At 36.8% G+C, this 22,259-nt stretch overlaps 2 protein-coding genes across 2 annotated transcripts in view; both read left to right on the top strand.

Moving 5' to 3' along the window:
* The first annotated feature begins 329 nt into the window (after positions 1-329).
* On the top strand, positions 330-17,105 carry LOC145994150 (uncharacterized). Its single transcript, XM_083130241.1, has 6 exons — positions 330-539; positions 1,886-1,994; positions 7,116-7,300; positions 8,377-8,459; positions 10,374-10,483; positions 17,070-17,105. The coding sequence occupies exons 2-6, from the start codon at positions 1,926-1,928 to the stop codon at positions 17,103-17,105; spliced, it is 483 nt and encodes a 160-aa protein (XP_082986367.1). The 5' UTR covers positions 330-539; positions 1,886-1,925.
* Positions 17,106-17,473: 368 nt separating this feature from the next.
* LOC145994149 (uncharacterized) overlaps positions 17,474-22,259 on the top strand; it is a 209,859-nt gene continuing 205,073 nt past the window's right edge. Inside the window, exons 1-4 of the mRNA XM_083130240.1 lie at positions 17,474-17,621; positions 18,177-18,299; positions 18,421-18,543; positions 21,960-22,076. Coding sequence (XP_082986366.1) covers positions 17,474-17,621; positions 18,177-18,299; positions 18,421-18,543; positions 21,960-22,076 — 511 coding nt within the window. The remainder of the gene's footprint in view (positions 17,622-18,176; positions 18,300-18,420; positions 18,544-21,959; positions 22,077-22,259) is intronic.

Raw genomic sequence — 22,259 nt, 5'->3', positions numbered from 1 at the left:
TAGACACGATTATGCAAATATAATTACTCTTTTAAGAATATTAGAATTCAATTCTGTTTCATGCTTATCCTCACAAAATTATTGTTAAAATTATCAAGGTTCAATGATTATATTAATATCTCATGAATTTAACCAACCTAAAGCCCTTGGCATATAAAAGTAGGCTACTCTGCTTGGGGTGCATATTTCTAAGTTATTATGTATAATTTGATTCACCTTTTAAGTTAATCCATTACCCAAGTGAAAGTATTTTAATGTTATTATGTCTGAAATATTGATTAAAAGTTGTTTTCTTACAATTTTAGATTACTCTGGATCATATTTTTGGTTTTCGGTTTTGGTACATGTGTCTACCTGATAAGGAAAGTGTGGATCAAATGGGAGAAATCACCTTTCGTGGTGACCATCTCGAGCAGTCCGATTCCCATACACGAGATCCCCTTCCCAGCAGTTACTGTTTGCCGCGATTGGCAATTCGACGAGACGTTCAACATTTCCGAAGTTGTGGAAGAATATCAATCTAACAATAGGTCCGACCTGTAAGTATTTACCAGAATCAATGTACTTGCTTGTAATTTATCTGTTCCACATAGTTATGATGTTTCTTCTGATAACACAAGATTAGTTTTAGTAAAATACACTGCGTCCCAGTGGTCTGTGGAGCAACGCTACGTACAACGCTAGAGAAGGGGAGAAAGCGAGTGACTGGAGAGAAGCAACACACACTGCTGCAAACGACTGGTGGATGTAACCGCGTTTCCCCTTCCATGCACTCACTTTCCCTTCTCACGCGTTCATTGGCCGAGCCCTCTCGAGTCCTCCTTGCGCAGAGAACTTATTTTCGTTCGCTTGCTTCACATACTTCTGGGACAGAGTGTAGACAATTGTATTTTATTTAGATGCAAATTTTCCGTTTAGAGCTTGTGTTAACAGTGTTCAAGGAGTTCATATAAGAGACACATAAGACATGTTTAATAAAAATATAATGCAAATTTTAAAATATCCATACTACTATTGACTGAGTCCTCTCAAAATTAAACTTACACCATATCACAAATATCAGAATTGGTTTTATGCTTGGATACGCTAATCACGACTGGACCTACTGTTTAGCGTGAAAAGAGAACTTCTGTGTAATGCGTCTCCACGGGGGATCGAATCCGGAACTAAGCGAGAACTCTACCACTATGCCATCTTAAATGCAGATTGAAATATAGAGTGAGAAATAATTTCTATATGTAAAACAAATCAAGGAGAAAATCATTTCTAAAACAGTGGGACTTGTATTGGGTGAACATTGATAACACAAATAAAAAAATCTAATATTTCCATCTGTTTTTTTTTTAATATATGGTGCATTAACTTAGAAATATGAGTGCAATTTTTTGAACGATTTGTCCAAATTCTGAGAAATTATATCTCTTCAGAATTTCTCGCAGAATATTCGAGTGAATCTTTTATTTATGTAGATATCTGCAGCGAAAGAAAAACAGCACGAATATTGACTCGACTTCATTAGAAGGAATTCTAAACACATGTAATTTCTCAAAATTGTAATATTGTAGTGTTTTTTCGGGAAAATTTAAATTCAATTTTTAAAAAAAAATTAAAGAAAAAGATGGATTTTTTTGTATATTTAAATTTTATAAAATAGATTAAAATTAAAATTAAAATATATTGTTTTTAATATTAAAAACTAAAAGGAATATTTTTTGCTGGAACAAGCTCGGCAAAAACTCAAGATTCTCACACATATTTTAATTTGGTTAGTTTAACTTTTCGATTTTATCATGAAAACTAGTTCATGACCTTAGGTATAATTTATTTTGCAGAAAATTTTATGAACGTACTTTAATAGCATTCATAAAGAACATTTTATTTTCAGATTATTGATTTTATGTGCTCTACAAGGGTCATTTTGGAAAATGGAAATTCCTAGCATTCCACCGTGTACAAATATGCGATATATCAGTGAGATGCCAGATTTTTCTAAGGTAAATTTTTAACAATAATTTATTATTTTAGAGTTCTCAGTGATAAGAGAAGGCACACTAGTATAATTGACGTTCGTACACATAGAGGTGCTAAATGTGCCGGTGACCATTATTAAGTAATTGCTAAATTAAAAGAAAGACCCGCAGTGATAAATCATAAGCAACGAAATCTAAAAGTTCTAAAATTTAATACAGGAAAATTTGCTGATGAAAGAATTAGGAAAGATTACCAAATTAAACTGTCCAATAGATTCGATGTTTTGCAGGATTTAAATAATGATGAAAATATAAATGAAACAGACGTAAATAAGAATTGGGAGCACATACGTAATGCAATAGAATCAGCAGCTAAAGAAAGTATAGGATACCATAAACCGAGAAAAAGTAAGCCATGGTTTGATAATGAATGTCATAATCTAATAGAAATAAGAAATCAGGCTAGACTTAGGTGGTTAAATAACTCTGATGATACAAATTTAAGCAATTATAATAGAATAAAGCGAGAAGTTAACTGCACGTTTAGAAGTAAAAAAAGAGATTACTTGAAAAGCAAAATTAACGAAATTAAAACAAACAGCAAAAACAAAAATATCAGAGAGTTTTATAGAGGTGTAAATGAATTTAGAAAGGGGTGGCAACCTAAAGTAAACTTGATAAAAGTAAAGATGGTGATTTTCTAGCTGACCCAAGCGATATTCTAAATAGATGGAAGAACTACTTTAATGACCTATTAATTGTTCATGTAGGACATAAATAAGAAGTAAATGAAGTGCACACAGCAGAAACTTTAGTTCCAGAACCTAACTTGACTGAAGTTAAAGATGCTATTAAAAGGCTAAAGTATAACAAAGCACCTGGCATAGATTTAATTCCAGCTGAGTTAATTAAATATGGTGGAAATTTGTTAGTATGTCAAATTCATAAATTAATTTGTTTAATATGGAATAAAGAAGAAATCCCTCAACAGTGGAAAGAATCCATAATTGTTCCTGTGTTTAAAAAAGGTGATAAAATGAACTGCAATAATTACCGTGGAATTTCTCTAATCTCAACAACATATAAAATATTATCTAACATTCTTTTAACAAGACTAACCCCATATGCTAATGAAATTATAGGTGATTATCAATGTGGATTTAAACGTAACAGATCAACTACAGATCAAATTTTTCACATCAGACAGACACTTGAAAAAAAAAGTGGGAATATAATCAAAATGTCCATCAGCTATTCATTGATTTCAAAAATGCATATGATTCGGTCAAAAGAGATAAATTATATAATATATTAGTAGAGTTTGGAATACCTAAGAAGCGTGTTAGTATGATAAAAATATGAACCAGTGAAACAGAAAGTAAAATTCGTGTGGGTATTAATGTGTCTGATAAATTTACAATTCATGATGGGTTAAAACAAGGAGATGCATTATCTCCATTGCTCTTTAATTTTGCCTTAGAATATGCTGTTACGAAGGTAAAAGAAACTAAAGGAGGACTAAAATTAAATGGTGTGACTCAGTTGTTAGCATATGCAGATGATGTAGACTTACTGGGGGATGATGTGAATACAATTAAGAATAAGGCTAAAATATTTTTCAAAACTGCTAAAGAGATAGGTTTGGAAGTTAACAAAGAGAAAACTAAATATATGCTTACAGGCCGAAACCAAGTGTTAGGTAATAATCAAAATCTAATTATTGATAACAACTCGTTTGAACCAGTTTCCAAATTCAAATACTTAGGACTAATATTAACAAATGAAAAATATATTAAAGAGGAAATAAAAAGTAGGCTTCTCTCTTCGTAAACTATTGTCTTCTCGTTTAATATCTAAGAAACTAAATGTTAAAATATACAAAACAGTAATTTTGTCTGTAGTATTATATGGGTGTGAAACTTGGTCCTTTACATTGAAAGAGGAACATAAATTGAGAGTATTTGAAAATTAGATCCTTAGGATAATATTTGGACCTAAGAGGGATGAGGAGACAGGTGAGTGGAGAAGGTTACATAATTTAGAACTACATAATTTGTATTCATGTCCAGATATTATTAGAATAATTAAATCAAGAAGCCTTAGGTGGGCAGGACATGTGGCACGAATGGGAGAGGAAAGAGGAGTTTACGGGATTCTTGTTGGGAAACCTGATGGAAAGAGACCTGTAGGAAGGCCAAGACGAAGATGGAGGGACAACGTTGAGATGGACCTAAAGGAAATCGGTAGGGATGGAAAAGAGTATATAGATCTTGCTCAAGATAGGAACAGATGGAAGGCCTGTGTTGCTGCAACCATGAACCTTCTGGTTTAAGAAGACTAGAGAGTTAGTTAGTTAGTTAGTTAGTTAGTCAGGATCTACTTAAACGAACATTAGTTTTCTCATAACATAAATTTCTATACATAACGCTTCACTCATGGCCAAAATCTATTAATGCAAAATTATGAAAAATCATTGTCGTTGATACCTCTGCGCTTGCATTCAAGGACGTGATCCATATAATATTTCTGTAAGGAAAGTTCAACGTTATATTTAACGAAAATAAAGCAACGACACATGTAATGTAAAATTTACAATATTTTACCGTTAAGATGTAACAGTCTGTCTTAAAATCGTAGTGTACCTCTCATTTATAAGTTACACTTACCTTTGTAGAAGGCAGGAAATACGAAAGAATACGTTTACTTCAGCTACATTCATTTCCGGTTGCAGGAGGGGTAAAACGGTGGTAGGAGAAGAAACGATGAGGAAGAGTCTGGTTTGGAAGGATGCAAGTTCGGTTTCTGGCTGGAGAGTCTGTCTTATGGCCGCGTACACCAACGCCAATTATTTCGAAGTTCAGATGAACGAGATCAATTTTAATCCACTCTAAATGAACTTGGTTTAAAGATTTGCATTGCACCAACGAAAATCTACGTTCACGAGATTCCGTTCAACTGATCCGAGATTAATTTGTAAGGCTATACCTGATTGGTTGGCTAAAACAAATGACAATCAAGAACCCCACAGAGTAGTGTGATGTGTTAAAGTGTCAACATGTAGAAGAAGAAAGTAATTCGGGCCGCAAACTTATCTGAATTTGAGAAATGTACTGATCAACCTTGTCGACGAGTACAAGGATGTAGTAGAGTGCAAAGAAATAAGAATATTAAAAAATGAACTGACGGCTCAAGACAAAAGGATAAGGAGAAAGCATGGAATCTTCTCATTTCTTAATTCTTATATATTTATATTGTCGTGTCGTGTGAATAGCCAGTAACATGTATTTTCGTAAATTTATACACATATTTCGAACACCATACATATGTAGCAATATCGTAACATTGCTCTGTTCTAATTTACCTTGCACATAATATCTATATGACATTTATATATGTTTTGTGTTCTGGGACAGAATGTACACTGTTTAGAAACATTACGACTTTGCACCACAGAACCACAAATTATTATTATTATTTTGGCAGTTTTTAGTTTACTTTACACATTTCTCGAATTATCAGCATTGTACATCCAACATCTCTAGCCTTTGCACACCCTCGATATTACTTTCCGCTATTTTTATATTCAAAAACAACTGCCTGCAGTCCAAGCGTGAGTATCGTGAACCAGGATCAGACACCAAAACGGTGGCGATTGGCCGATCAGAAGATAAACTCGTTTTGATGTTCCTAGATCGCGATCAAGTGTTGAACCGTCTTCGTGCAATGGAATTTTCCAGTGATCCTTTCCCGATCAGAGTTTAAAATTTGATCTTCGTTCGTGCACACGGCCATTAGGCTTGAAAGGTGAACGTTGGTTTTTAAGGAGAGAGAGGGGTGGAGAGTTATAAGGAGAGGGAGTACAGTGCTAGTAGTTCAGGAGAAGTCAAGATACAGTTTGAAGAGACAGGGTGGACTTGCGTATGAGACTCAACTTTGGAACAGTTGTTGATCATCTCTTCGAACACGGAACGGGTAATTCCTTTTCTCTCTAACGCTAACCTTGCCGATGCAGTCTTAAAGGCCATTTAACCTAATCTGTGAGTTGCCATTCATTTAAGAGTTGTGCAGAATGAGGTTTTATCTAGGTACTCACGCACATAAGGTTAAGCGAGCTGCTACAAGCTAACGCATCCCTGGTTCGATCCCTATACCGATAAGCTGTATTGTACGAAATAAATAAATAAATAATAATAAAAAAAGAACGAAACAGATTTTTCTATTTAATATTTACCACACGAAGAGTTAGGTAGTGCTTATAATCAGTTGCATTCATCGTAATTATATATATATATTTAAATCTGAATAACTAATATTACATCAGTTAAGAAAACCATGTCATGGTAATTTTTTACGATAATTTGATACCAACAGAAATTAAAGGTGTATTGTATTTTTTCTTCTTCCTATTTTGGACAATTATTTTTGTACAACGTCATGAGTATAATGTCACAATGACAATACCACACACACACACACACACACACACACACACACACACACACAAAAACACAAAGGGCACCCGAAGGGAGAGCTTAGGGGGTCACTTACCCCCCCCTGAGATTTCTGGAAAGATTTAATGTAATTCGAATGGTGAAATTGCAGCAATATTTTATAACAAAAAAATATTTTCTGTGACTTACATACCGTAAGTTACAGCAACTATTATTACTATTACTCGAAGTAGGGTTTCATTTAAGCTTACAGTCTATTTTACACTGATTATTATCTAACTATAAAAAACAGTTTTTTGTCAGTATGCAAATTATATGTAGATATACAGAATATGAAAATTACAAATGAATGTACATTTTGAATGAGACAAGTAGTAATAGTAGTAGTAACAAAATAGTAGCAACAATAATAGCAGTAATAATAGCAATAATAATACTAATAATAATAATTTTAAACAGTTTCGTTGACCCTGCCCCCAATGAGAAAAAATCCTGCTGGCGCCTTTGATGCACACACACACACATAACAATAATATATATATAGCTATATATACATGCATAAACACATATATGTATAACATTCATGTGCATGTCAAAACAACAATAATATTGAATGTTACAAACAGAGAATTTTGGACACACTCATCCCCATTCTTCATGTATGAGAACGGTTACAAGTAAGTTTTATTTTCAGGTGCAATTCTATCGGAATCTGACAGGTGTGACTGATTACCTTTCATATGAAGATCCAGAGTTCGTAAACATGGATCTGCTGAGTGGACTCCGTAGCAAGAGTTGGGCGGTGCCCACCCTCACTAACTATGGAATCTGCCGTTCACTGAACATCATCCCTTCTAAAAATTTGTTCAGAAACTACAGGTTGGTATAACATGTTCTCTGAACATCGTAACTGTACAAATATAACAATTTAAAAAATTAAAATGTCGATGCTTACGAAACAGTATGAATTTCTGTTACCACTTTTTACTTGTCAAATATCCGTGAAACTAAGCGATGAATGGGAAAAAATGGTTTCTAGAAAAATTATTTATTTTTGTAAGAGGAATAAAGATATTAAAGAACAAAATTGAGTGACCTTCAAATGTCCATCGAAATGGTTGCTACTAAAATATAAATAATGGCATTCTTTTCCCCCCTTAAAACCAATTAACTTCTATTTGAAACATTTATTTCGAAACAGATTTGTTTGTAAGATATTTCGAGTTATCAGCTTAAATAAATAGTCAACAGTGTATATCACGAAGTACTTTTAACACGTTTATCTATGTCCTTAACATGTACGTATACTGTTAGAAGTTTACAAAATTTTACAATATTCTACCATGGAAATTTAACAGTCTTCTTGTTAATTTAAAAAAAAAACACATCCAGTTTCTTATTTAAATTCCAACATCTGTTTATGCAGAAAAATAGATAATGATTATAATTTGCTGTTTTGGGAACCACAATTATATTTTAAGAACTGAACCATTAGAATTACATTAATTAGGCTAACTATATAATGGCTCTTAACACTCTTAATAACAGCCATGGGAACTTTTTCACGGTAGTTTTAAGGCAGCGGAAATGACCGCCATTTCTTCAGTCAACTTTTACACGTGGCTAAATCATCGTCTCTTCTCCCAAGTATTATGCATTTCAATTTATTCCTTGTTTAAAAGCCTTTTCAGCGATCCAACATTTTGGAATATAATTAATTCTGTTTTTTTCCACAACCTTGCCTGATAATTAACACTATGCAGTAAATGAACCCTAAATTTCGTGTTAAAGACTTTATGTAGCATTTCTACAATTATTTTGCATCATTTCTTCACATAATATGGCAGGGGAATGTAACTCGTACTTTTAGAAAAAACATTAAAAATGAGAATTGCAGTGTGTAATCTCACATTTGATGCCTTTAACCTTTTCCATGAATGGTTTATTTATTTCAGAAACTTCAGTGTAGTGGAGCTTGTTGATCAGACGCCGAAAGTTAGGAACTGGTCTCCTGAAGAAGGGTACACGGACGCTTACGGTGAGTGTATTTCACCATGTTTCTCCCACTCTGACCGCCCCCCGCTCCTTCCGCCCGCAAATATTCAACCAATCAATTTCTACTCACTTTTCAGAGAGTACTTCAACATATTGTGCAAAAAACTTGGTGCTAGGTTTTGAACATATTGTCTTTTTTATTGTTTTATTTTTCCTGAACGACCCCTCCCCCCCACACACACGCCCTTACCGTTCATAGGCGGCTACAGGGAGCGTCATGGATGTTTCTTGACCCCTCTGAAATGAAATAAAAAATGCATATACAGGGTGTTTCCGTGACCATGTTACAAACTATCAGGGATGATGGAAGGGGACAAAAACATCAATATGAGATAAGAAACCCCTGTTCAGAAACGCCCCAGTCAGAAGTTACAAGGGTTCCAAAACCATTCTGACATGAAAGGTATGCAACCCACAAACTTCTATGGGAGCCCCACTAAAGGAAAAAGGATGTGACCTTGAGAAACTAGCAGGTAAGTTGTTTGTTTATGAACATATGAGATAAGAAATCTCAATCCGAAAATGTCCCAGTCAAGAGTTATAAATCAAAACCGTTGTTGGGAGGTAGAAGGTTCTATGCAGTCCCTTTTTCCAGGATGCGAAACTACCACGGTGGCTCTGGTCTCACTTTACCTGTAGGTCCAGTCCCGATTAGCCCATCTGAGCATAAAATAGTCTCAACAAAACCAAAGATCAACCAAAATTTTGGATGATTATGAAAATAAAAGAAATATCTTTCTTTGTAGCTTTACTAAGTAAATGTTGTTCAAATTTGCATCCTCCAGTATCGATGCAGGCACGATAGCATTTTCGCAAACGCTCTAACATCCCTGGAGTCTTTCTGGCGATGTCACTGGCAGCAAGGATTCTTGCCAGGAGTTCTTCTTCATTATCCACAGGCGTCTCGTACACAGACAGCACTATTTAAGTGACCCCAGATAATACACCCCCCACCTAGTGGTTGCAGGACCTTGTAGTTGGTGGTGGGGCTTGCGCGCTCTAATGATTTGTCAGGCTAAACCGGCAGTAGCATTGCTACTGGCAGGGTCACCCATGCCGGGAAGGCTGGCAAGGAAGAGCCAGACTAAGAAGCAGCCTAACGGTTGCGGAAGAAGATGAATGACCATCTCAACGGCGGAGGAGGCGGAAAACCAAGAGGAGTAATACCTCTTAAAAAAAAAAAAAAACTTGGTCCATCTGGCTCCGGATGGTAGCACCTTGTAAGGGACCCTTGCAAGGGTTACGGCGAAGACCTCAACGGCTAATGCGGCGGAGAAGGAGTCCTTTGGTACGGCGCAGAAGGCGAAAGAGGCAACCCTCCCTTCTGGGGTTGAATAAAAAGGGAACCACTGCCTTGTGGTGAAGAGGGATCTTCGAAGGCTAAGGGAGAAAACCCTGACAGAAAACAGCATGCTTGGATGCTTCAGGTGGCAGCCCCACCACCAAGCTCGGGTGCTGTAGGCCAATAACCTGCACACCTTAAATTGCTTTATTAAAGAAACTAAAGTGAAACGAAACCGGACGGATGCTTTGACGACAACCTTTGATGTTAAAAGGAAAACGAATATAGGATGTTGGAATATCAGAACTTTGAAAGAAAGTTCAAAACTAAAACAAGTGGAAAGAGAAATGAAAAAATACAAACTAGAAATTCTTGGGTTGAGTGAGGTGAGATGGGTAAACTTTGGTGAAATAACAACACAAGAAGGAAATACAATTTTGTACTCAGGACAAATAGGAGATAATGCAGAACACAGGAATGGCGTAGGGATACTCCTAAACAGACTGGCAAAGAAGAACCTAATAGAATGGAAACCTATCTCCGACAGAATTATTACAGCTAGGTTTAGAACCCGCTTTAGAAATATAACTATAATACAATGTTATGCTCCCACAGAGATGACAGAAATTGAGAGAAAAGATGAATTTTACCAACAACTAAATGACACAATAAAAAATGTGAAGAAGATAGATATTTTGATCCTCATGGGTGACATGAATGCCAAGGTAGGTTCGCAAAATGAAGGATTGGAACATATAATGGGGAAACATGGTTTGGGAGACATAAATGTTAATGGAGAAAGATTGGTAAACCTATGTGCATATCACGAATTGGTCATTGGAGGAACAATCTTCCCTCATAAAAACTGTCACAAAGTAACTTGTGTTTCACCAGATAGCATTACAGAAAACCAAATAGACCATATAACAATAAGCAGGAAGTTTAGGAGATCGCTAATGGATGTAAGAAATAAAAGAGGAGCAGATGTAGCCAGCGACCATCATCTTGTGGTAGAAAAATTTAAGCTAAAAATAATGTCAACATCCAAGAAGTTTGAAGGAAGAAAAAAGAAAATTAATGTTCAAAGATTGACAGAGAAAGAAAAACAAAAGGAATTCAAATTAGAATAAATAATAGATTCCAAGCTCTCTCGGAAGGTACACAGCATGAACCAGATATTGAAACAAATTGGGAAAATGTGAAGAGAATCTACTTAGAAACTGGAGAGAAGGTACTTGGAATTAGATATCAACTACAAAAAGACTGGATGTCTGAAGACACTTTGGAAGTAATAAGAAATAGGAAACAAGCAAAACAAAAAATAAACCAAAGCAGAACAAGATTACAGAAAGCAGCAGATCAAACAGAGTACTCGGAAATAGATAAAAATGTGAAGAAATGTATGAGGAGAGATAAGAGGAAATGGGTAGAGGACTTAGCACAAAATGCAGAAGAGGCAGAAAAGAGAGGTGACTTAAAACAGTTATATGACATAACCAAGAAATTATCCAGAAAAACATTCAGGAAGAATAAACCGGTGAGAGATAGAAATGGTAATCTATTGCTAACCCAAGAACAACAAATGGAAAGATGGAGAGAATATTTTTCAGACATATTGAATAGAGATGGGAAAAGAGAAGAAGAAACCTGTAATCGAACAAGAACAGAAGGAAATAGAAAAGATACCAAAATTAAATTAGGGCCCCCAACTAGAGCAGAAGTTAGACTAGCAATAAAGCAAATTAAGAATGGCAAGGCTCCTGGAATGGATAACATAAATCCGGAACTAATTAAAGCTAATGTGGAAACTTCCATTGATCTATTACAACCGATGTTAGAGAAAATATGGAATGAAGAAAAAGTTCCATTAGAATGGAGAGAAGGTTTAATAGTAAAGCTGCCAAAAAAAGGGAGATACAACTAACTGTAAAAACTGGAGGGAAATTACTTTGCTAAGTAATACTAAGCAAGCAAGATACTATCGAGAATAATCTTAAATAGAGTGAAGGATGTTGTAGAATCAAGATTGAGGAAAGAACAAGCTGGTTTCCGCAGACAACGTAGTTGTGTCGATTTAATAAATACTCTAAGAATAATTCTGGAACAAAACAATGAATGGCAAGCCACTTTATATCTTACATTCATCGATCATTCATCGATCATTCATCAAAGCGAGTGAATCCTGAGAATCACTGGTTCCCGAACATGATGTGGCAACGTTCACCATACAGAGTTGTCAAGTCGAACCTTCTTCCAAAGGGAAATAGATTGTTATCATACCTTAACTTTCCAACAAAATGTGATATTTCTTTTTATTAAGTAGTACATTACAATGACTCACAAAATGGTGTAGCGTACTGTCGTAAATCTCAAAAGAAATGCAGTTGTGAATAAATGTCGCAATATTGTTTATCCTGCCAGAGGCCCAAATTCTTTTCCGAGTATGGTTGTAAACAGGAAACCTTCATTTACTGATTTAAATGAATACAACAGGTGTAAACCCATTTACAGTACTCAATGTAAAAGTAGCACATACAGAAAGACACTAACCTATGTGGGTAATATAGTACCTATAACCTGTAGTTGATTGATACCCTATGAATTGTACAGAATTCGAGAAAGATATTTAGAAAAATTGCGTTCGTATTTTCAATGTCTACAGTTATTCTTCCACGCGTTGAATAGCTTTTCTGAAGGCTTCAATAGGCATGTGAAATGTAACCAAGGTTGGCTCCCTTTTGAAGAAACTATTGTATAGTTCACACCAGTGGAGAAGCGTGGTCTTAAGGAGAAGGCCAGCAATGCAGTACTCCGAAGGGGGGGGGGGGGGATAAATTATACAGCCCGTTGCCCCAGTTTGTCTAGGAAAGAAAAGGCATTTTAAATAATAATAATAATATATCCCGAACTCCTCTCTCAACGTCCATGTGTAACGGGCTCAAGGAATCTGGCCTATGTCAATGATGGGATCATTAACCTAAACACAAACCCTAATGCAACCCATTATGTCGGTAACGCTGGTAGCAGTGACAGACTGCAATGACAAATTTCCTAAATATACTACCTACAATTCCCCAAAATTACTGTTCCAGGAACCTAAGACACGCCCTTATATACACACACAATACTTTCCATAAGACACCCACTCTTAATAGATAGGGACAAACCATATGTTATATCAACTCATCCACCAAAACTCTTCCCTCCGAGCCCCTTTTTCATTCCAAGTGAATCGAAAAGACAGACCCTCATAAATTCCTTAGTTTTACAGTATTCCCCTATTTATTTCCACATTTACATAAGCACAAGGATTACCCGTAGTGACCAGTGAGAGATGAACATTTCCCCCTTTCTGGAAAAGAATGTTGACATTAATGCACATATAACTAATCAACTACACACTGCATGAACGTTTTGGGCTGAAACGCAAAATCATAGATTCAAACTATATATTTTTATTCAGAATCAAGAACGTGTGTATATATTAATTACAAGTCTACAGCCGTCGCTTAATGTTACTCATCTAGGCCAATCGCGACATTATCCAATCAGTACCATTACATTCACCTACACGATGAGCAATAGCTTACAGAAATTATAAATCAAACCAAGTTGTGCTGTGTGAGTATAGAACTCATAATAAAGTGGCATACCTACTAAAACACATAACTACATACATGCATTGGTTATCAATGGATCATGACACCAAGAAGAACCTAGTAGGATTTCAATTTTGACACCCTTGAGGAATTTCCGTAACACCAATATTAGGCAAATAAAACTGATTTTAGCAAGTGAGGAAAATATTCCACATTAACTTGGCTTCATTTTGTGCTGAATACCTTTTAAAGAATTATACATTGAATGCAAATGCACCGTGCATTAATACTTGAAGTAAATTGCAATTACTGTCCTTTTACGTTAATTTTTGACTAGTCAACAAATGTTCCCCAAGATGGCTGCGCGACGCGTTATATTCGCGCCACGTTTTGCGCTTAGGCGAATTCGTGAATCATGACCATGATTAATGTCACACGGATGCTAGCATATTAATTGAAGTGTTGATATATCACTTTATCAAGGTTTCAGGTGCAATCTCACGATTCACTCGGATGGAAGATAATAAAGTGTATTTACATATCACAACTGTTTCCCATCAAAGTCCGTAATGACAGTTTTCAGCTCAATTATCCATTGTCACACGAACGTTCACATCAATGTTCATATAATATCACACTTCGCAATCTTTAGCGTACATAACGAGCTAATCTGATTAACTTATAATCCAGGAATAACTGCGATTTCCATGCATTCTTCCGCCTCGCTAAATTTCAACACCCATTCTCCATGCTTCCTCTCGACCAGCTCCTGAATCCGTTTCATTTACCCGATTCCTGGGACACGATTCCGTTCTCCCAACCTCCATTTTTTTCCTGATACACCCATGAGCTCCTCGAACCGTTCCCTATACCCGATTCCTGGAAAACGATTCCGTTCTGCAAACCTCCATCGTTTTTCTGATAAGAGTCCAGCACAGATAATTCTGCCGTGGGATGCGCGACAGAACTAAAGAAGCAGTGTTGCTAATGGAGCAGATAGAAATATCGCTGAAGTGCGCCGATGCACAGCTGTTACGTACAACAAGGAAATTAGAGAATTCAGGTCTATCTAACGTTGAGTTTTAAACGTCATGCATTATACCAGGACTAGGATTAATATGTACTAACAAGTGGCTTTGTATGTAGCTACATACATATGGACTAAAAATTCGCAAAATATGAACTAACACATACGTAAAATTACCAAAAATGCTGCAAAGAAGACTTCTTCATACGATTCCTTATTTGAGTGATTTCAAACAAAATAAAAAAAATATTATTTTTCATTGCATTAATGCACTGGTGGCGTTCTAACTGTTCACTCCCAAAACCCGTATACACTGGTACGGAACTGCAACGGCAGATAAAAACATGCCAACGTGTTAAACCGCGACAATTGGACCACAACACTCCTCCTCAAGCAGTATTATTATTTCCTCTCTGTGATCGGCGAAAGTCGGTTGCCTTTGTTCTACATTTACAAACGATGCCGGCTTCCACAGCAATAACAAGTACATATGCTGCCACTAGACGATAAGCTGCGCGGCTTTGAACCAGGGCTGGCGCTAGTCATTTTGCCTCCCTGGGCGGTGGCGGTAGATGCCGCTCCATTTCGAACCCCCCCTCCCCCCGCCATTACGCAGCAACGGGAAATTGAAAATATATTCCTAAGTAAAACATCAAAATATAAAATAAATAATGAGACTTCTTATGCTATTTCAGTACTATTAAGCGCAAAAGAATATCTCGCTCGACCACAGTTTTCAATAGGCTTATTTTTTTCTTATCTTCAAATTTTGCCGCCCTGGCCGGTGGCACGGTTTTCCCTCCCCTTCCGCCGGCCCTGCTATGAATTTGGTCACCCATCAAAGCATGTCAATTTTAACACAGAAAACAATATGCATCGCATTAAGCAGCAAAAATGACAGCCTCCTCTTCCTCCACCTAAATCCCATCTTTCGCAGCAAACGTCGCAAACTCTCTTGACTTCCCGCAAAATGTATGTCTGCCTGTAATTTGACATGCAATTTTTTCACTTCATTTTCACGCAGAGCGTAGTCGTGTATGCGCCTACGGATAACGTTTTCATCGAAAGCGTCCACTGACGATTTGGTCGCTGGTCTTTGTCGGTCTTTCCCGGGAGTGTGGAATGATGTGGAGGGGCCTTCTGACATCTCAAGAGATTGTCTTTCGTTCATGATAGCCCTGATTGTTCGTTCAGGAACTCCAGTCGCAGCCGCTGCTCTCTTGCCAAAATGCTGTATTGGGATGCTAACACCTTCACTGGCTTCCTCCTTCATGAACTCGTGCACGTTGCTTAGAATTTCCCGAGCTTGGCTATGCAAGGTTTTTGATTTCAACTTTGACAGAACTGGAGGCATTATGGAATTTAACGTTCATTAACAAACACACACTTTCACATACACACACGCAATACACGCACACAACGTCAAACCGGTAAAATACTTAGTATAAAATAAAAATATGGTGCTTCCAATCCAACAAAACTCACCGTCATTTTACCTGCCTTTCCCCTTCCGTGACAGAAAGTGCTTCATTATTACAGTTGGCAACACTAGTTACTAGCTAGCCAATGAACATGCACTGCATAAAAGAAGCAACCACTACGCCGTGCTATATTGCCACATTACCGTCCCTGCCGAACGGTGTGAACCGCGAGCTGGAGCGCTATTCAATTGTTTTCAATGATGTTTGCGCGAGTGTGTCCAGGAATGGAATGACAATATGGCAACAATAGCGAAGGTTTTCGAGCAGGGTAGAACACGTGATACTAAGAGAGAGGGAGACGAAACGAAAATTGGTATCTACGCAACGGCAAATTTATGTGTGTTGTACTTCTACACCCATGAGTTCCTCGATCCGTTCTTTTTAACAGTTCATTGAAGACGATTCAATTCTCCCAACCTTCAATGTTTTCCTTCGCTCTTGTCCAGATACATGTCGAAATTCTAATTAAGTTCGTATTTTTCAGATGTGTTATTTTATTTAGACATTAATAATCCTTGAATTAAAATAACATTTATAAGAAGTTCAACAAACACAACTTAATTATGCTAATACGATGTCAACCGTGAACTGATGACATCTATTGAGTATTCTTGGTACCAAAGAGCAACTCAGTCAGCTGTACCATATACAGCTGCCACCTGTGAGCAAACAAAGTACTCGATAGGCTTTAACGTCTAAGAACAATCCTTTTGACATATAGTTTTAGCCCACAAATAAAATCAAAATATAGACACATAAAGACACTTATGACAAAGATCGTCATACCTGCTTCTTAGTTCAAATTCTTGGTCAAGTTATTGATATAATAAAATACTTGCTATTACTTACAGTTTCCCGTACAAAATTTGAAATATCCATGTTTGTTTTGGTAAATTCACAACACACCAAACAAGAGAGAACACTCACATCAACCACTCTTTCTTCCCACACAAATGGAAAATGTTCCGAAAAACATCGAAACTAACAGAAAAGTGATACCAACTTCGTTGTAAAAATTATTGTTCAAGGGATAGTAAAATAACTGACTTGAAGCTTAAAATTTTATTAAGCGTTGGGATAATAGGTCATTAGAACAGGAAGAAAATGCGCCGGTTATTAATTTTTTTTTACAATGTATCATATTAATAAAAATAGTATTTTGAGTTTGATAGCATTTAGGACTTAACGTTTTTACTATTTGCAGGTCTCAGAAGAGAGCTTCATTGGTTTCTTGACATAAGTGCTACCGAAAAAACATCAGTTTATTGAATTTGTTTGCATGGAAACTCACGATAAATATCCTGTAAATTATTTGGTAGTTGTCAACACTGGCCTGGCGTTGCAATTTGAGATGAGAGAAGTGTGAGGCGGACAACAGCCAGTTGTTCTGCAGATTCCAACGCTATCCAGTGCCGGGGACAACATGTTTGTCTTTTAAAAAAAACTGAATGGCTGAACGTGACATTATTGATACGTTTTACAAATCGTGAAACTTAAAGTAATGCTTTAAAGTATGTTTACATGGAATTTGGAACAGTTATAATGATTTATTTCAATACTTCTGTGTTTATATTAAATTTTCATCTTCGAGATCGTGTTAAGACTTATATGATTTCTGCTAGTAGTGTCTGCTGTCTGCTTGGCTCGGCTGTTTTCGAGAGAAGCCGAAAAGCTACGAAAAGGAGAGCTTTTATTAGTGGTTTGGGGACAGTACCTTCACCAGGATCTACCCTTCGCTATATGATACTTCAGGAGCGTTAGTTTCCCGCGTGGTGGCTGAAAGCAGAAAGTTTGGTGCTTGCCAACCGTAACAATGGAGAATATAATTTCTTGATGAAAGGGAATAGTATGCAGATTACTGTGCTTGGAACATGATCAAAGACAATAAAACCAACTCTGCAACTTTGGCTAGAAATCGCTTTAAGGCGGAGTGAGCCAATAAAAGAATATACACTATTAGAAGACACCATACAAAGTTCCATTATGTTACCATTAAAATTTAACAGTCTGTCTGATAATTTATAAAAAAATAATATTTTGTCATGCGTAGAGATAAATAATGATTTCAAATTACAGCTGCATGCACCATAAATATATTTTAAATATTGAATTGCTAAATCTACATTAATTAGATTAACTGTAATGGTCTTTAATACTTTAAGATCGAGCATTGTAATTCTTTACACTGATTAGATACTAGTGGTAATTGATGGTCATCTCTCCGGTCCAATTTTTACAGTATACATTATCAAAAGATACAATAAACATGTTCATAACTGTAATTTATAAATTAAGTATTGATTTTCCACAGATAGCAACATATGCTTGTCGTCAGAGTTCCGATGCAACAGTGGACAGTGCATTAGGCAGGAATATGTGTGCGACAGGGATGCTGACTGCAAGGACAATAGCGACGAGGATCCAGAAATGTGTAGTAAGTTGGCGTAATTTTCTTAGTAAGAGTAAATGGAAACAAATTCTAATAAGCCATATTACATTCATATTATATATTATTGAAAACAGGGAAATTTACTTATATATATTTTTTTTTTCAGAGACACGACCTTGTCCGGAAAGCATGTTCACTTGTGGGAACAAGAACTGCATCCCCAAACGATTCGTGTGCGATTCAGGAGATGACTGTGGTGACGGTAGCGACGAGATGGCGGAACTGTGTTGTGAGTGTATTTCACTTTTCCCATTTCTCATAACGAGTAAACGTTCCTGTTGTTAATGTGGTTAACACAAAAATTAATAAAATAAACAATGGCATATGCTGAGTATAGGACCTGCACTAGCTCACAATGACACCTGGTCCTGGGCTATGGAGGAGGTGAGAAAACTAGGCTCATTCTTGACGTCTTCAAGGAATCCACATTGCCATCCCAACAGTAGTCAGGTTGCAAACTTATAAAAATTCGGGTTGCCAACTTCTAAGAATTCAGGTTGCCAACTTCTAAAGGTTCAGGTTGCCATCTCCTAAGAATTCAGGTTGCCAAATCATAAGAATTCAGGTTGCCAACTCTAAGAATTCAGGTTGCCAACTCTAAGAATTCAGGTTGCCAACTTCAAAATCGCCATTATCTTCTTTTTGAAATCAGGTTAATCTAATTACTTTTGTTTTGTCAACATGTATGTGAACTTAACTCAGAATTTAATCTCAACTTTAACTGGGCGTTTGCCTGTAGTGTTTAATAAATAAATAAATACTTTTCTTCAGTATTTTACTTTCTAGGCTTCAGGCTTCGGAGGTAGCCTAGATAGACTGGAATATACGCTCCAGAAAATAAACCTGAAATACACTGCTCCAAAAAATTTAAGGAACACCAAGGGAAGAGAAGGAAACAAACACAAAAACAGGGTTCACCCTGTATACCATTTTGCAATGTTGCTGGTCATTTTCGTTTTGTGTTGCGTCTGTACCAAAGCGGTGTTCATAAGCCCTGATCAAGAGCATCCCAAAAATGCTCGATAGGATTGAGGTCCGGTGAGCATTCAGGCCACTCAATAGGGGTGACTGAAATTCCGAACACATGAACCCAGAAGGTTGTTTCTCTCAATTTCGGCGGGGGGGGGGCTGTAGCCTCATCAAACCCTCTCTAAGTACGCCAGTATGTGCTGAAGAGATATTGTATTGTAATGTTATTCTCAAGATTTACAATATTCTCTAATACTCTACTTGCTCTTATAATCCCTTTGTGTTTCTTAAGTTTTGTAGAGCAGTGTATACTACGTATATATGCCCATGCGCACATGTGCATGTGGATCAATATACGAATATATATTTACAAAGAAGAAAGTTTATGTCGAAAATCATATGGTTTAATGTTAAAAACTTAGAAGGATATTTTTTGTAAAATTCATATCGATTGAATTATACTTTTGTCTTTTGTTAAAGAAAGACTGAAGTGTCTATTTTGATTTTTTGTTACATTGCTATTATATGAACACTATAATAATAATAATAACCCTAAGCGTAACAGCAGCCCCCCATAGCGGAGTGTCTAGCACATCGCGCCACAACGCCAGGGGTCCCGGGTTCGAATCCCGGCCTGGGCATGGATGTTTGTGAGTGTAAAAAAAGTTAAAAAAGGTAAAGTGCTCCCCTGTACTTAGCACCACGCTATGAAGGCGTATAGGGGGTGTGAGGGTAACGCCCCACACTTTCTTGATCCGGTCGTGAGTGGGGGTGATGTGATCAGCATCACGCCCCTGACCGCCTTTACCCCCCAGGGTTTCCCCCAGGTACCCATGTTATTCGACGCTGGGTGGGCGTTGGGGCCGCTTCCGTCGTTAGAAAAGTTCCCGGATTTGAACCTGCGGGGATCGAACCCGGGACCTTGAGCATGGTAGTCAGACGCGTTACCGACTTTTTTTTTTTTTTTTTTTAAAGGAAAGCCCCTATGCGGAAGCTTCCCCCATCACACTTCATTCACTCATATCATTTCATTCATATTTCAATTTCAAGACTTTTCAGGACAGACAATCACAAACATCCATGGCCGAGCCGGGAATCGAACCCGGGACCCCTGGCGTCGTAGCGCGATGTGCTAACCACTCCGCCACAGGGGCCGCCCTTGAGCCACCGCGGCCATTGTGAGTGTCCATTCATCAATTTCATCATATCATCACTCATCCCCCTCTTTGCAACTCGAACCTGCGCGCGTCCCGTGGCCGGAACCCAAAGCATGACGCCTTCTTTTCGGTTTTCGGAACCCTAAAAAATATAATGATTTCTGCTTCGCAAGATAATTATGTTAATATTAAACCATTCATTTGCTCAAGCATTTCCCCCCCCCCCCCCCAGCATTCACTGTTTCACTGCTGCCTATCCTGAATTTGTATTTGTAATTCATTATTATTGAATTTTGAACAACGTGTTAGTACAGATGTCATGATGTACAAAAAAGATAGCACTATGTGGGTTTAAATAAACTTTGACAATCTTTTGTCGTTGTAGAACAAAAGTTAGATATTTTTCTTGTATCTCGAGCTCAACATGTGAATTTACGAATATAGCTCTTGTGAAAAGGTATACTGTTTGAATAATCAAACGAAACGCTGTCCATTAAATGCATACGTTTTGCTCAAGTTTAGCCAATAATGAGAACTTTGTGTTGAGATTTTTTTTCATAATGAGTTGGGTGTAGTCTTCCTGTTTCACAATAGTCGATGTGATGCCAGGCATTAAGTTTGAACACAGAAACTGTTTCTTACAGGTTTACATTTGAGAAATATTTGCATCATTAATGTGATAATTATATTGTTTTCGAAAGGGATAAAATATTTTTTGTGTTCTACGAATAGTGGGACAATGAAAACAAAAACAACAATAATAGTTTTTATGCTCTAAATGAAATTTATGTAGACTACTTACATTTCAGCTCATAACTTGCTGTGACTCGCATGATTCTTCGAGCCTGCAATGACGATAAGATCTTTGAGTGGTACAAAAAATAATTAAGACAAATGTATTAAATAAGACAGAATTTTTTTAAGACTGACAAATGTTTATTCTCTCTCCCTTCTTCCTCCAAGGGGTAATGAAACAGAGAAGAGGTGGGAGAGAGGAAGAAAAGTGTTCTCCCTCCCCCCCCCACTCGCCCCACACACTAATAATTAATATACAGGGTGAGTCACCTAACATTACCACCGGAAATATTTCGTGAACAACAATAAATATTGAAGAAACTGCTTTCGCAAATATAATAGTATGAGAGAGGCTAATGAAATTAGTGGACACAATACCTTCAACTACGTAATGCAGTACGATTTTCAACACAAAGTTCTTTTTGTGGGAACCTCATTTTCTTTTCAGCTTGTTTGAAAGTACGAAAAAATTCATTAAGAATGGCGTTTGTTACACTGTAATACGTGAAGTAGTTCTCAAGTTATTGTAACGTGAAATTGACGCTTGAAACAAACATTCTCACAAGTTAATTCGTGTTTGTTAATTCTGCGAAAGCATTTCTTCAATATTTATTGTTGTTCACGAAGAATTTCCGGTGGTAATTTTAGGCGACTCACCCTGTATATATATATACTATATATAATTGACCCATTAACTAGCAATTTTACCTTCGTATATTCACAGACAAATTTTTGAAGTACCAGTTTCTCTGTAACAATGGGAAAAATATTACAATTGATTGGCTCTGTGATTCCGAGGATGACTGCGGTGACAACAGTGACGAAGATCCAATTTTATGCGGTAAGCTTGAACACAATATATTTTAATTTAGTAATGAATATCTTAATGCTGAGCGGATACCCATGCAGATGTAACAGTCGGTCGTTACCCATGGCATTGGAAAATATCGGTTGTGTACTTTTCAGGCATTTTGGCCTTTCACAGGGTCGCAAAAGAAAAAAAAATGCTAGGCGACACTTTTGC

Source organism: Lepisma saccharinum, chromosome 10 (genome assembly GCF_977018435.1).
Source record: "Lepisma saccharinum chromosome 10, izLepSacc3.1, whole genome shotgun sequence".
Classification (NCBI taxonomy): domain Eukaryota; kingdom Metazoa; phylum Arthropoda; class Insecta; order Zygentoma; family Lepismatidae; genus Lepisma; species Lepisma saccharinum.
Note: the sequence above shows the minus strand (reverse complement) of the source record. Positions and strands in the feature narration are given on the sequence as shown.

Excerpts from the sequence above, each read along its gene's own strand:
- LOC145994150 (XM_083130241.1), top strand. The coding sequence starts at position 1,926 with ATGGAAATTCCTAGCATTCCACCGTGTACAAATATGCGATATATCAGT. Across the intron at positions 8,460-10,373 it reads AGGGTACACGGACGCTTACG|AGATGACAGAAATTGAGAGA; the intron begins GTGAGTGTATTT and ends ATGCTCCCACAG. Across the intron at positions 10,484-17,069 it reads TGGGTGACATGAATGCCAAG|GTCTCAGAAGAGAGCTTCAT; the intron begins GTAGGTTCGCAA and ends TACTATTTGCAG.